Below are 16713 nucleotides of genomic sequence, written 5' to 3'. Positions count from 1 at the left end.
AGACATTTATGTCTCAAAAGCAGCCAACATTATAAAAAACCTCCATCACCCTGGTCACTACCTCTTGTCACTGCTTCCTTCAAGCAGAAGGTACAGAAGCTCAAAGATTAGCACTTCCAGGATCAAGGACAGTTTATTTCCAACAGCTATCAGGGCCTTGAAGCTCCCCATTTTATATTAATCTGGGACTGCTCCAACACTATAAAACAATTGCACTATTGTACAAGGATAACTGAGAATATTTATTTATCTTTTGTATTTATTGTCTCTTTTTAATTCAATTAAGTATACTATTGTAGTTGCTTTTTTAGTTAATTTTGTAGTTATTTTTACAAAGTATGGTTTCAATTGCAGAAAGTAAGACTTTTGGTGCAAATGTACATTGTCATATATCTTAACCTACCATGTGAGGCCTTGTCAAATGCCTTGCTGAAGTCCGTGTATTCAACACTCATTGCCCTACCCTGATCAATCCTTTTGACACTTCATCCAAAATACTCAAGACATGTGGCATGTCTCCCACACACAAACCAATGATTTCCCACACACAAAGACAAAGATGTGATCTCCCACACATAAAGCAATGCTGACTACCTATCCAAATGTGGTAGGTCTTGTCCCTCAGAATCAAGGGGAATCTTAAGCATGAAAAAAATATGGATGGAAGGGAAATGGACAAGAGGTTCATACGGTATTACTGGATGGAAGAAGGTGGTAGGAGATTCGGAGAAATGGAAAGTGAACTGGATGGTTAGAGAAAGAGTAGGTAAAGAAGAGATAGAAACAATGGAACTGGGTAGAGTTGGAGGGGAGAGGGTATCTAAAATGGAAAATTCAATGTTCCTTCTGTTGGGTTTAAGGATGTCCAAGAGGAATATGATGTGTTGTTCCTTAAGCTTACATTTAGCCTTACCCTGGAAATGGATAAGGCCGAGGACAGATGTGTCTGTGTGAGCTGCAATATACATCCCAGGAGGCTTCAGTCAGTCTTGCTGCAGTGCTGTATGTTGCCCGCAAAGCTAATTATAACCACTACAGCAGTCTTCAGCTCAGGGCTTCACAAATGTTTCACATCTGGCTACTGGTGACAGGCTTCAGGGAACCAGAAATTGGGTCCAGGATTCTTGGAGGTGCAATGGTAAACAGGCATTGGGCACTGATGGCTTTGTAACATTTGGGAATTCAGAACCAAAGTTCAAGGAGATCCAACTTGGACACCTCAATGTTAGGTTCATTTCTGAATAACAGGCCATGCAGCTGCAGAGGTTATGGGGCACCACAAGGGTGGACATGATCCTTCTACTGGAAAGTAAAATAAACATTTTTATGTATTTTGTTAACTGAATCTTGAACCTAGAATGATGAGGGGTATTAAAATTACAAGCACCTGGGAGTTCTAGGTTGAAAGCTCACAGTAGATTAGCAAAGCGGTCGCCCAATCTACATTTGTACTTGCTTTCTTTAGTAATGTGAGGTTCTCAAAAAACAAAGAAATTTATTGAAACATAAAAGTCTATAGACGCTGTGATTGTAGTAAAAACAGATACTGGAGAACTCAACCAGTCTTGTATTGTCCATAGGAAGTAACCTTACACCTCTAATGAATGCTGCGACACTGGCTGAGTTTCTTCAGATTTATTGTCAGAGTATGTAGATGACATCACATACAACCTTGAGATTCTTTTTTCTGCAGACAAGGAAAAATTGCCACATAAAGGTAGTGCAAAAAAACTGTACACAGCATATATATGTAAACAAATAAAGAACTGTAAATGGATAACGTAAACAAAAGTAAATCACAAAATCTGTAGGCACAGTGGTTGAAGTAAAAACACAAAATACTGGAGAAACTCAGCATGTCAAACAGTGTCCTTTATGTAACAAAGGAAAAGATACATAACTGACATTTCAGCTTTGAGCCCTTCATCAAAGATGAGAAAATGCTGGCAGGCAGGCGAACAAAAGAGTGGTTGGGGGTGAAGGGGTGAAAAAGGCAGATGATAGGTGGAAAAAGGAGGGAGGGGACACCAGCAATGAGGGGGAGGAGGGATGGCTGGGTGGGTGGAAGAACTAGACAGACAGGAAAGAGGTAGAGGAAAGAGAAGGCGTGCAGATTTGGTGGAAAGCAGTAAAGTTGATGTTAATGCCTTCTGGCTGGAGAGTGCCCAGACAGAATATAAGATGTTGTTCCTCCAATTTGCGGGTGGTCTGGGTGGGATAGAAATGTAAACAAGGAAATAGATAATTAAAAAAAAATTATGGGGTATATTATATATAAATATCTCTTTAAAAGAGATAGATTGTGGGGATTTAGTATAAACAGAGTAATACTTCACAAAATACATCACATTTAAAATGCCAGAGCTTTGCTGAAAGTGAGACACCAGTGCCTTTACAAAGATAATGAAACTGCTTTGGAAGGAACTTCAGAAGCAGGTGCAAATGGATCAATGTCCAAGCTCAAGTGCTGATAAAGATCTTTCAGAGATTGGGTTTGGACTCTTGGAAGTGGTTGTTTGTTTTTTACAAGCAGAGGGAGAGAGATATATAGAGAGAAAATTCAGTTCTACAATTCAGCAGTAGCCTTTGGAGGCTGCAACATGGCAAGCTGGCAGGCTTGTTGAAAACCTCATTTTGAAGACAGGTTGTGAGTTCTAAAAACCCTTATAGTCCTTACAAGAGGAGATGGCTGGCTAGAGTGTTTCTCCTGAAATAAGGGAAACAAGAGAAACTCTGTGGTGACCTGAAAGAAGAGGTTATCATTTGGAAAACCCATGATGGGGCAAGATTGTTCAGCACGGCACTAAAGTGGCTGATTGGAGGAAATCAGTTTGTGTGTCCAAAGAGCAACAAATCTCTCTCTGAAACCAACGAGAACCTTCTGAGCAGTAACCAATTATCTTTAAGCATCAGAGCCTGGGGAAAATTCATAAATGTTAAATTCTGTGCCCAGTATAAGAATTGCCTAATACTGGTGAACTTGGAGAAGTGAAAAGTGAATGATTGGACTATTAAAGCAAAGAACTTTACTGAACATATACACATTACATACATGTGCGCTTAGAATTAGAAGGGGATTGTTAATAGTAAAAAAAATAAAGTTTGATCCTGTTTTTATGTTTACAGGAAATTAAAAGCAACTTTTGTTTAAGTAACCATTAGTCTTGATGAATTTCTATTGCTGCTGGGTTTTGGGGTCCTCTGGGCTTGTAACAAAAGCAATAACGTGCATAAGCAAGTCCTTAAACGAGTCCCTGATTGAGTTTGTTGTTGAGGAGACTGATGGTGGAGGGGTTGTAGCTATTCTTGAACATGGTGGTGCAAGTCTTGTGACACCTCTACCTCTTTCCAGATGTGAGCAACGAGAACAAAGTGTGTATTGGGTGGTGTGGATTCTAGATGATTGATGCTGCTCTCTGACGGCAGCATTCCTTGTAGATGTTTTCAATAGTGGGGAGAGTTTTGCCTGTGATGTCCTGGGCTGTGTCAACTACCTTTTGGAGAGCTTTACATTCAGGGATGTTGGTATCCCCATGCCAGATCATGGTATGGTCAGCACACTCTCCACCACACACCTGTAGAGATTTGCCAGGGTTTCTGGTGTCATAATAAACCTCCGTAAACTCCTGAGGAAACAGCGGCAAAGACGTGTTTTCTTCACGAGGCCATTAGTGTGTTGGGTCCAGGGAAGATCCTCTGAAATAGTGACTCCCAAGAACTTAAATTTGCTCACCCTCTCCATCTCTGATTCCCCCAATGGTTACTGGATGGCTTTCCCTTCCTGAAGTCAACAATCAGTTTCTTCGTTTTGGTGACATTGAGTGCAAAGTTGTTGGTGGTGCACCGTTCAGCCAAGTTTTCAATCTACAGTCTGTATGCTGATTATCACCTTTCTTTATACAATTCACTACTGTGGTATCATCAGCAAATTAGTATGGTGTTATTGTTGTAGGTGCACTGTGAGTAGAGCAGGGAGCTTAGCACACAGTCCTTTGGTCCTCCAGTACTGATGGAGATTGTGGAGATATTCTTGCCAATCCTCACCAATTGTGGTCTCGAGGTGAGGAAATAGTCAGATGTTAAGTCCCAGGTCTTGGAGTTTGCTGAGAGGGTTATAGTGTTAAATGCCGAACTACAGTCGATAGAGAGTATCTGATTAATGCATCTTTACTGTCCAGGGGTTCCAGGGCTTTGTGTGGAGTTCTTCCAGCATCTGTGTTTTTAAAGAAATTCAACCTACTCGTTCTTATCCATGTCTTCAGGGCTTCAGAGCCTAGACCTAATTTTAAATGGCGGGGACATGTCTGAATTCTCTGTTACAACTGCCAAGAGCTGCCTCACCATTAACAAAGCCCTCATCATTGCAGCCCCGCATTATGTCCAGCTATACAAAAATGGCGACCGTGCAGCTCACTTGCCCGCAATGCGCATGCGGACTCCGTCCCCGTTGCTCTTTAATCAATCAAAAGCTGTGCGCATGCAGTAGGGGGGTTTCGCAGGGCCTGCTGGGAAGTGAGGCATTTTAGCGGAAGTACTGCGGCTGCCAGGATTTTGTTCTTGCAAAAAGAAATTCACACGCCTCTTTGGAAGTAAAGCGATTATTTAAGATGGCGGTTCTCGATCTAGTATAGGATTTTCTGGTCAGATTCCGGGTCGTACCACCTCTGATTTGTAGGGGCGGAGGGTAAAGGGTAAGGACCACAGGAGGGAAAATACGGCCCGAAGCTTCGGTGATAGGACTTGACTTCCGATGGTCGCTGAGAGACCTGCTGAGTTCCTCAATCACAGTGTCTACAGACTTTCGTGTTTCACGCCTGAGGGAGATGAGAGGATGGAGAGGCTTAGGAAAGTATGGAAAGAGTGTTGAGGGGGAAAAATGGGGGGGGGGGGGGTGGGTGGAGAGTAGAGGTTTCTTTCGAATAAAGAGGATGCCCACACAGATGCTCCAAAAAAAATCAGTGTATTTGTAGCACCCCACTTTTTTTTTGTAGCTGTGGTTCAAGAACTTCAACCTGAAGAAATGTGTATGAGTTTATAGCCAGCTATTTTAACATGTAAACCTGTTGGCACATTATCTTCAGATAATGAGATAGACTTGTATTTGTGTATCTGCCTAATGTCCTTTCTAGAATATTCTGTTGAAGCTTACAGATAATTAAGTACTTCATGGCATATTGTTACTGTTGCAAAGTATGGTAGTTAGGTAATTCGTGTTCAACTTCCTACAAACCATGGAGTGACATTGATTAAAGATATATTAGAAATGTTGCTTAAGGGATAAATGTGGCCCAAAAATAGTGTTATGGGTTCTTTCAAGGCTCCATTATCACTTTTGAATTTTAGTGTTTAGGTTTGCCAAATGAGGCTTGAGTTTACAATCTGACTGGGGGAGGATTGCTAACTGATCTACAACTCTATGTAAATATGTGTCAACACTTAACAGTACTTACTAGTGGAATACCACAAAGTTCAGTGCTGAGATCCCAGCTGTTTATCAGCCATTCACAACATTTATTTTTGGCTATAGCTCCCTTTGGACTCTGCTCAAAGTTTATGGACCCACTTCCCTGTGAAGCAGAGGTTTAGTTGGTTTCTTCTGTACTGACTACATAAAAAAAAATTAAATTATGATTTCATTCTGTGACTGCTCTTAAATGTGCTGCCCCCTCCAGGGAGAGAGTGACTGATCTAGATAAAAGAATTGTACGTAATATCTCTATGTTTGCAGATGGCACAAACTGGGTGGTAGCGTGAGCAGTGAGCAGGAATCCAAGAGTGTGAGAAAATGCACGGCAGATGCAATATAATGTAGTTAAATGTGATATTATTCTCTAGCAGCAATGCAGAAAGACAGAATGGATGCTTTGAAAGAAATGGGGCATTTGAGGATAAGAAGCCAAAGGATTTCTGGGAGAGGTACTCAATATTTGCTGGGAATCAAAAAATGAACATTTTATTTTTAGTAAGTTGATGCAGCTGAAAATTATTTGGATAGTTAGGCCACACTTCGATAGAGTTGATTCTAGACAGCAAAACGAAGGTACAAGATTATAGAGTTTAAAAGATTGCAATAAAATTGCATGAATCAAGCTGCAAGAAGAAGTAGCAGCTGAGATTAATGAGGTAGTAAAATTATTTTGCTGTATCAAATGTTCACCATAGGATCAGGCCATTTGGTTCAAATGACTTGTACTACACAGAAACCAGTGCAAAAATTGTTTCTTTCCCAACAGAACTTGGATTCCTCCCATTAAAAAAAAACTATTACATATTTCTCCAATGGCAGGTTCTGTAGTAATTTTAAAGGAAAGCTGTTGTATGTCATTTAAGATTTTGGATTGGATCTGCTGGTGTTAACAGAACATATGAAACCTTGGTGAAAATCTAAATTGTTGCAAAGTTTAATAATTGTGTATTTTAGCAACTTTATGAAATACCACATAGCAAGTAATTATTGAAATAAAGGTAACACCCAGCCACATAAAAAAACAAGCTTAAGATAGTTGTCCAAATGCCTAGTCAAAGAGAGATGGGGAAGTTTATGACGGGAATTTCTAACTTTGGGATAAAGGAGCTAAAGTCAGAAATGCCAGTTGTAGGGCCAAGGACAGAATCAAGTGGCCTGAATTAGATGAGTGATGAAGGGAGCATTGCAAAGTTGCACCTTGTTGCCACGATATTGGTGGACTCCTCACAGTTCCTTAAACCCTTTTGTGTCCAGCACAATGCGGGCTTGTTGGCTTGTGAGTAAAGATGGAAGGCACCAACCGATACACCTTGCACACTTAACCTGTGTGTTTATTGGACGGAGTCAAGAGACCAAAATTACAGATAAAAAATGTTCACGGCAACAAGGTGAGAAGGACAGCATACATCATTGTGAGATATAAAACTGATTTCTCCATTTGGAGAAGTTGTTAATTAGCAACATTGGTTCAGTCCTCAAAGTGGTGAAGAATATTGCAGAGTTAACAGCTGGATGCTTCGTATTTAATTATTAATTTATTGATTTTCTTAGTAGCTTGCCATAATTTTGATAGTTTTTATTGGCGATTTTAAGGAACAGTAATCTTCAAACATATTGCCATGGTCTGTTTAACACACAGTTTAAACTGTGTAGAACGACAGGTGTAGCAACGGGATAGCATTGTTAGTTCATTTATTTTGAGTTTGCCTGGCTTTGGAATTTTACTGGAAAGAAATTTTCAATTTTCAATTTTCTATTTACAATTTTAGCTGTTAATTTACAGCCGAATCCAACTATGGCTCTCTTTGGAGTGTTGATGGAAGATGTACACCTGTTGCCATCTAGCCTCCATGTTGTTGCATTCATGACGCTTATGGCGAGAAGATCTATTTTGCTTAGGTGGAAAGTTTCTATTCTGCCTAGTGACAAACATCAGCTTGTTTAAATTTAGAGAAGGTGTAATAGAAGGTGGAAAGTTTCTATTCCGCCTAGTGACAAACATCAGCTTGTTTAAATTTAGAGAAGGTGTGTTAGAAATGATACCAATATTAAGTTTGATTCTTAAACCTGCTTTAATTTTTTCTATTATTGATTTTTCCCCTTATGTTAATTATTTTTATTTATGTAACAAACATTTTCTTGTTTATTACTGATTTTTAGGGGGTTAGATAATTTAGTTTAGGTTAGATAGTTTAGAATATATATCTTTTCTTCTGTTTTAATAATTGAATAATAGAGCTGTGGGGAATCAATTACTGTTTGTTTATGATGTATATTTGTTTGATTTATAATCTGTAACCTCACATTCTATATATTGGGTTTTTTGTGTTAAACTTAAAAGATCCGTAGAAGTTTCCCAGTGCTAACGGGCGTTGAGTGTTTACAATGATCCATTGACTTAATCATGACCTTTTTCCTGTATTATAAGTGATTGTAGTGTTAAGAATGATGCTGATGGATTTATTTCCTTGATCTATTATGGAGAGAGTAAAAGTTAAATGTAATGCCTGTGGAAAAATAATATTAACTGTTAATTTTTCTGTTCCTTTCAGTGCAGTTGAAAGCAGACTACAATAAAGGATACGTTCTTGTAAAACAGGTATTATATACTTTGTTTTATTCATGTTATATTTATGTATCCAATGAAAATGCTTTTCTTTTTGACGTTTTGATTGGAGAAATTTTCCCTGGCATAATGCTTGATTGTCAGAGAAATTAAAAAGTCAGATGTGAAAATATTTTCATTTGTTGAGTTGTGATTTGAAATGCACTGCGTGAAAGGATAATGGAATCAGATTCAATGGAAGGTTACAAAGGGAGTTGGATAAATACTCGTAGAGGGAACGGCAGCATGAGATGGGTATTTATTACCTCCGAGGAAGATCTGTGTAATGCTGGCTCTACTGGACCTGTTTTTTTTCTCCTGTGCTGTAATTCTTCTGTACGATTTTTTTAAAATGTAATGACAAGCCTTGGTCATGGCCAATTGATCAATTATGAGCATTAAAATGCAAAGAAGAGGAAAAAGTCATATCAGTATGTTTTTTGAAAAGTGTGAAATTGAGAGTTATGGGGAAAACAAAAAGAGTTCAGCTCAGCATAGATGTGCCATGAATTGAATCACATCGGTGTCTTACTCCACCTCCTATTTTGTTTTTTTTTATGCATTTTCAAATAAATTGTAGAGTTTAAATATTTGGATGTTAATCGTGAGGTGCTAAAGGTTATAAATATTCATGTTAAAAATAACTTTCTACCTTAGATGGACAGATTGTGTTGGATTAAAAAAAAAATTTGATTAGATTATTGCAACGTTGAGATACTGTGGATTTGTTTGGGCCTGATTTCACATTTTTAAGTTTTAATAATTGCTTATGAATTCACAAATATACTTGGTGAACGTGCAAGCATTTTCTACATTTTGTTTATGAAATTAGAGTTTAAATAGACTGTTCATACCTGGCCTAAATCCTTCTGATCGTAACCTCCTGGTACAAACCAGTAGGGCAAAGCAGGAGATGTAAATTGTAATGTTGTTTTTTCTTCCCAGCAAATGGAAACATAGATGCTTAAATGTTTATGAATTCATCAAAGGATAGAAATTCGAAGGCTCTGCAGAAAATTCCTGAAAACGTGTTTGCAGAGCCCCTAGTAGTTATGAATCCTGTAAATGGCCTACTGCTTCCAGGTCTTCAGAACATCTTTTTGCATTGACCTTGGACTGCAGCAGTTGGAATAGCAAATGTGTTTTCAGGAATTTTCTGCAGAGCCTTCGAATTTCTATTCTTTGTTGAATTCATAAACATTTAAGCATCTATGTTTCCATTTGCTGGGGAAAAAAAAATTACAATTTACATCTCCTGCTTTGCCCTACTGATTTGTACCAGGAGATTTGCTGGCTAGCTCATTCGAGGAAATAAATAATCAAATAATGCTACTTCATTGTCATCTTTATTGCTTTGTGCATCACTTCTTTAGCTTTCTCTTGGAGTATTTAACACTGTGATGCTGTGAGTGATCAGAAGGTCATATTTTGGCTTCTAAAAATATCTAAGATTATTGCTCAAATTTCAATGCTCTATGGACTGAATGATGCATTTAAATTCCATGTGGCAATTGTCTATATTTGTACTTCTGGCTTCTAGAATTGTAATAACAGTATAAACATTTCCCCCACCTATGCTCCTCAACAAAATGGACAAATATTGGTAACTCTATGGAGATCTATTTCTACAGATAGCTATTGCAAATGGTACCAGTGTGAAATAGAAAATCAGAAGAATTTGTTTAGATGTTATTTCCTCATGCAGTAGTTGAAGCATTAAGAATTCAGAGTCAACTCTGTTGAAATGATGTGAAGGATTTATTTATAAAGTGGATTGCAACTCTGGAATTATTTCCCATAAAACATTGTGGATATTGAGTTTCTGAATTTATTTCAGACTGTTCTCAACATGTTTTGGACATGGGGATTAAGAAGAAATGGCAGATCAAGCTCAAGGAGCCAAATGTCCTTTCTCTATGTTCTATATAAATGTTCAGTAGGTCTAGATACATTTTTTCTTCTCTTTGCCTCCTACAAAGTTAGGGATAAATCCAAGCAACGTCAATTCAGAAGACGTGGGAAAAGACAAGGAAGTGAAGTTGAAACCAGGACAGATTCTTCACATTGTCAATCAGCTGTATCCGTACACTATTCAGTTTGCAGAAGAAAGCTCTGAAATAAAGAAACTGTCACCAAAGAGATCATATGAAGAAATATCTTCAAACAGCAACTCAAGCACACTGAACAAATACATTAAGACTGAACACTCAAGTCCAAGGGATCTAGAAAGAAAGAAAGAGAAGACGAAGCAAAGACAAACAGTGACTCAAGTAAACAGTGCAGAAATGTCAGAAAAAAAGGTAATTCATGTATTAGATTTAAATTGTTGCATGTTACCATTTGAACTTTGCCTTGCCCCCAATTTCCAAATGAACTCCACAGTTTAGGAGCAGAAGCACAGTGAATTGTAGATGCACCATTGATCAAAAGAGCTAGTGTCTTTGGAGAGAGAAATAATTAATTTTTCAGGTCAATGCCTTGCCCGAGAATTTCCTGATGAAAGTACATGGACTTTATTAAGGCAATGAGATATCTGCAGGTGCTGGGGTCTAGTGCAGTACCCAAAAGGTGCTGGAGAATCTCAGTAGGTCATGCAGCTTCCTTGGAAAACAAAAAGCAGTCAACTTTATTCACTTAATTTCTTTTTTTAGTTTTTTTTTTGTTTTTACTTCAGTTCTTGGAATCAATATTTATTTTTGCATTTGAATCCACTATGGCTCAATTACTATCTGCCCATTAATTTGTGATTTAGTTTTGAAATGGGGAGGGGCGGTACACTTCCTCTCAATGCTAGATGCTTGGACATGCATGCGCTAGACTCAATGAATCAGTAGTCTATCATTTTAACAGAATGTATATATTGCAAGGTATAACCATACTCCGTAGTCTTGGTCCTGCTAGCATATTTAAAAGTTTTGTAAACCTAGTTTCCTAATGACTGAGAAACATCTAATATTGTTTCTTAAGGATTTTCAAAGAATGTGGAATCAAGGACTAAAAGTCACTATGCAGGATCCAAAATTTCAGGTACGATTTTTTTTCTCTTGCTCACAAATAAATCTCATCTGAAATAGCTATAAAATTATTGTTTTTATGCACTTTTACTATTAACATTTCAAATAAGATATTGTTTATAAGATTATTTGAAAATATGTGGTTAATTGTCAAAATACATGAAAAATAAGTGAGAGTTGGAACCAAACAACAATTAAAATTCTCCCCCCCCCCAAAAAAAAGTAAGAGTGGCTGATCATGAAATTACCATATACATGAAAATCAATGCAAAGAAATAGAAATGTTGTTGTTTAAAAATTGATGGGTTTTTGGCCTTATCTATCTTTATTAACTTAACACCAAGCCCTAGCCACCTCTGCTTTGCTTAAAAAAAATTAAAATGTCAACATGCTGCATGGTAACAGACCATTTTACCTCACAAGCTCATGCTGCCCAATTAATTTTTGTGCTTGCTGACCGACAATGACTCTTAAATTAATATTCTCAACTTAAAAACAGAAAATTCTGGATACGCTCAGTGGGTCAGGCAATCTATATATGGAAAGAGTTAAAGATGTAAATCCATGGTCTATCAGAACTGGGGAAAAAATGTCAATTTTTAGAAGTCAAGAAGGTGGGGGAAGGGGGTACTTCTGTGTAACCAAGAGAGTTATTGTGCATCTGTTATGTATTGTTGATAGAAAACCTAGGAATAATCCCAGCAGGTCATGCTACACTAATGAAGAAAGAAAAACAGCCAAAATCATAAATAACTGTCCAAAATGGTATGTAGGCCCTTGTTGTTGCAGTGCAAGAGTTCATAAGCAGGTTGGAGTGGGATGGAGAAGTAAAAGAGCAGGCACAGAAATTTGAGGTCACTTCTATGGATTGAATGGGGATGGTCTGCATGTCAATCACTCATTTTGCATTTGGAATATCTAATATAGAGATTATTTGTGGCCAGTTTCCTTTATAAAATGGCTTTGGATTATTTTCTTAAATAGGTTTACACATGGATGCGGAAAAAAAAAATTCCTTTCCTTTTTAGATATATAAAGATGATACTGTTGTCGTAATTAAGGACAAATATCCAAAAGCTCGCTTTCACTGGTTAGTTTTACCATTGGAACCTATTTCCAGTCTAAAGGCTGTGAGGGAGAATCATTTAAATTTGCTTCAACATATGAATAAAGTTGGAGAAAAGCTGGTGCAAGAATGTCAAGATTCCAAAGCATTAAAATTTCGATTGGGTTACCATGCTATTCCCAGTATGAGGTAAGAAAATTTTATTCTCATATTGACTTGAATGCTTGAAAATTAAAGCATGTTTTGCTGTGTTCATCCTACAAACCAAATATATTTTTGGTTTCTTAATCCACGTTGACTATCCTTGAGTAGACTGAACTACTCCAAATGCTCATAGATCCTATCCTTAAGAATCCTCTTCATTACTTTTCACAGCCCACTGACCTAAGACACATCAGTCTATAATTCCCAGGATTCTCCCTATTACCTTTTTTTAAACAAGGGGACTATATTTGCCATTCTCCAATCCTGCAGCACCTCCCCTGTGGCCAAAGAGGATTCAAAGATCATAGATACTGCCCCAGTTATCTCTTCTCTCACTTCCCATAGCAGCCTAGGATATTGTGTCTGGCCCCAGGGACTTATAAATCTTGGTTTTTAATAAAATCAAAATACAAAGTTGTATTAGGGTACGGGAGGAAGAGGGGTAGGGGAAAAATAGACTCTTGTGTACTATTTTTAAAATAAATTGTTTGTTTGAGTCTTTGAAAATCAAAAATAAAATATTTTTTTTTTAAAATCTAACACTCTGTTTCATTAATCTCCACATTGTCCAACACACAGGCCTGCTCAGTTTCGATCTCACCATGATCAAGGTCCTTTTCATTTCCTAAAGTATTCATATAGGACGTCCCCAACCTCCCGCTTCCAGGCACCTGTTGCCTCCCTTATCCTTTAATCATATGTCTGCAAATTGCACTGGCACCCATTTGTGAACTGGCTTTGTATGTCTGCAGAAACAGTACTCACATCAATTCCATTTCTTTGAAAAGAAATGCCTGTTATGAAGTGTTAACAACCCTACCTTCATCAATTTCTTTTGTTACCTCCTCAAACAAACTCAATTAGGCTCATGAGCAAAGACTTGCACCTCACAAAGCCATGCTGACTATCCCTGAGAAGACTGTACTTCTCCAAATGCTCATAAATCCTGGCCCTAAGAATCCTCTCCAATGGTTTGCCCACCACTGACGCAAGAGTCACTGGTCTGTAATTCCCAAGATTCTCCCTATTACTATTTATAAACAAGGGCCTACATTTGCCATCCTCCAATATTCCAGTAACTCTCCTGATGCGAGGGAGAACACAAAGATTATTGTCATTATCCCTGCAATCTCTTCCCTCTCTTCCTGTAATAACTTGGGGTGTATCTCGTCTGGTCTTGGACACTTAATCCTAACTTTTTTAAGTAGATCCAGCACTTTCTCTTTCTCAATATGCTCCGGCACACACGCTTGATCTATTCTGACCTCACCTTTACCAAGGTCCCCCTCTCTGGTGAGCAGGGAAGCGAAGTATTCATTTAGAACCACCCCTAACTTCTCCATCTCCAGGCACATGTTGCCTCCTTTATCCTTAAGCCCTATCTTCACTCTTGTCATTCTTCAGTTCTTCTTGTATGCTTATAAACTCCTGGGGTTTTCCTTCATCCTACTTGCCAAGACTTTCTCGTGCCTGCTTCTCGCTCTCCAAATTTCCATATTGGGTACAATATAATTTTCATGAGCCCTTCCTGCTTCTTAAATCTTGTGTATGCTTCCTTCTTCCTCTTAACTAGTTGCCTCACCTCTTTTGACCACCACGGTTCCCTTAGCCTACCATATTTTCCCCGTCTCAAGGGGACAAACCTCTCCAGAACCCTGCAGATGGTTCCTTAACATCTTCCACATTACTTCAGTGGTTTTCCCCAAGAACATGTGTTTGTAATTTAGTCTCCCAAGTTCTTGTCAACTCCCATTATGATTAACCTTTCTCCAATTAAACACTTTACCATTTTGTCCATGCTATGCTCAAGATCAGGGAGTTGTGGTCACTTTCACGCAAATGCTCCCCCTGTTAACTTAGAACAGATATTTTGTTGAGTATTTTGATTATTGTGTGAAAGTGTAATTAGTTTGGTGTTGAGTGTTCATTGTTGGGGAGGAGGGTAGAGCGGATTAAAAAAAATAAGAACTTAAACTCTTATGAAAAGTTTGTATGAAATTAACAAATAGGAAATGTTTGATTATAGTTGATAATGATATAAATGATATTGACAATTCAGTTTGAGTGGAAAAACTATAAACAAAATATTAAAAAAAAACTTAGATCAGATATAAAGAAGTGTATGACAAATAATGAATATAACACAACCTTATTAGCTTTGCAAACCAAGTGCTTTGTTACACAAAAAGACCTGTGAAACCTCCAGTAGGGTCTTTCTGCAAGAAACCCCGTACGCAGATGGGCACAAGCCTTTGTATATGGCTTAGCTTCCCATTTTACAGCCTGTTTGTGACTATTCACCTGACCTGTAATCTGCAGACTTCAAAACATCTAGCATGAGCTTTGAGAACAGCATGGCCTTGGTTTGCACATCTTGCAGCTGTACTACTAAAAGAAAAATTCCTTTAACAGATTCTCGTATTTTCCCATTTAAAAAAAAATTCTTTAAGCCTTTTTTTTTTATAACTGCTAAAATTTATAGAAAGAAAAGAAACAAAGTAAATCTATACAATCTGCTATAATCTATCATTCCCTCCTTTTTATAATTTCATGATTACATGTTGGATCTAGTTTAAAAGGCCACCAAGATGGTTCTGGGAGATCATAAATATGGAACTGTTTCCATATATTCTTGATGTCATGTAGTTGTTCTCTTCTGTGGTTTGCCAAATGGATGATGTCTTCAGAGGCATCAGTGATGTAGGTGGAGCAGTCCTGCCCGACTACAGCACATCAAGGGCCATCCGATTCTGCAGGGCCATGCTTCGTATAGCTACTACCTCAGCAGTGAGTTCTGAAATGTGGGTCTGCCTATTTTCTTCAATCCTTGCAGTAGTGTTGACGAGCTTTTCTAGGGCACTAGTCATATTGATCAGTTCCTGAGCAGTTTTAGCTGGGGAAAAAGAATCATAAATTACTGCTCAGTTTCAGTCCTGGCTCTTTTTACTTTATCCAAAGGATATCCTCAAAATGCTGTATCGCTGGGTCTGGGTAAGTTAAATAATAACACCCATGCCATCACAAAGATAAGTCCCATTTAAGGTTGCTTCCCCTGTAAAGTAGACAGATTGATCACTTATTTTGGTACAATGGCCTGTTCCTGTCCTATTGTCATTATCCCTGCACAAACAGGTTCTCCCTGTTTAAAATGGGGGGGGGGGGTTGTCTTAGACAGATAGTAGTAGGTCTTATACCAATTGTTAAACAAAAGTGTAACAGGTGGACATTCAGACATTTTTATATGCTCAATGTCCAATTAATGTGGCATTTCCAGGCCTGATATTCTGTCTGATTAAATGGTTTTGCTATCATGGGGACTCTGACCACTGTAGGTCGGCAATTGGGTGCAGGCCCAATAATGAGACATGTTCATAGTTTCACATACATCAGGGCCACATGTAAGTAAGTGTTGTCATGCCATTCTTGTTTAGACTTTAAAGATCATTAACCTGCCTGGAGATTTAATTCCACACCTACTTTTACCTTGCATACCACCAACAGGGCAGTCAGAAAAAAAAAATTAAGATAATGAACATTCATTTCAGCCATTCATTTGTATTGTCCTTTAATCCCTTTGCTTCTGGCAGATTAATGTTGTTCTTCTGTAGAACCAATCCTTTTGCAGTCTGTGATGAATCTAATGAGGCTGTCCTTCTACCTTTACTGCAGTCAGAGTCGTTAGTAGCACTTGCAAGGGGCTCTTGCACCATAGTTCCACCCCAGTTCTTGAACAGGACATAGTCTCCTGCCTCAAGCCGGAGTTGACTCTCTTCCAATTCCTCGCGATAAGCGTGGTGTATCTACAAATGTGAAACGTGAAATATTTTAGTTAGTTCTTTGATATGCTGAATTAATTCTTCTCCCAGGAACAGCAAATCACATGCTGCGATTTTTCCTGGATTGTGCTCCCCAAGGTGTCTGGGGATTATCTCTGCAGGTGATAAGCCACATACTGGTTGTGGGGTGACCTACATTTCAAATAATGCCAAGGGTTGAACCTTTAACCAATTTAGTCCAGTTCCCTCCATTAATTTAGTGAGTTTATTTTTCAACATTCCATTGGGATTCAAATGTGAAGCATGTGCTAATAAAACAGACCCTGTCTCTCAGGCCACAATTCCTGTGGATGATGGGAGCAATGAGATTGTTGCTGATTTATCCTATTGGTTACATTGTTCCTCATTTATTTTGGCCACAAAATGAGGACTGTTGTCTGAACTTATTGTCTCTGACAGACCGAACTGGGGAATAATTTCCTGTAATAGCACCTTTACTACAGTTAGACCAGTATTCTCTGTGGTGGGTATTGCCTCTATTTATCTGGTGAAAACATCTATTATTTACTAAACAATGTTTA

At 38.2% G+C, this 16713-nt stretch overlaps 1 protein-coding gene across 8 annotated transcripts in view; it reads left to right on the top strand.

Moving 5' to 3' along the window:
* aptx (aprataxin) overlaps positions 1-16713 on the top strand; it is a 30697-nt gene that overhangs the window by 2313 nt on the left and 11671 nt on the right. Inside the window, exons 1-6 of one of the 8 annotated variants that reach the window (XM_069922827.1) lie at positions 4514-4589; positions 6722-6855; positions 8020-8066; positions 10052-10372; positions 11040-11099; positions 12115-12341. In XM_069922827.1, the coding sequence (XP_069778928.1) occupies positions 6726-6855; positions 8020-8066; positions 10052-10372; positions 11040-11099; positions 12115-12341 (785 nt within the window). In that variant the 5' untranslated portion in view covers positions 4514-4589; positions 6722-6725. The other 7 variants (XM_069922826.1, XM_069922824.1, XM_069922825.1 and 4 more) reach the window with 7 other exon arrangements.

The sequence above is a fragment of the Narcine bancroftii genome, chromosome 1, assembly GCF_036971445.1.
Source record: "Narcine bancroftii isolate sNarBan1 chromosome 1, sNarBan1.hap1, whole genome shotgun sequence".
NCBI lineage: Eukaryota > Metazoa > Chordata > Chondrichthyes > Torpediniformes > Narcinidae > Narcine > Narcine bancroftii.
The sequence above is the reverse complement of the archived record's forward strand: the minus strand, read 5'-3'. Positions and strand labels throughout refer to the sequence as shown.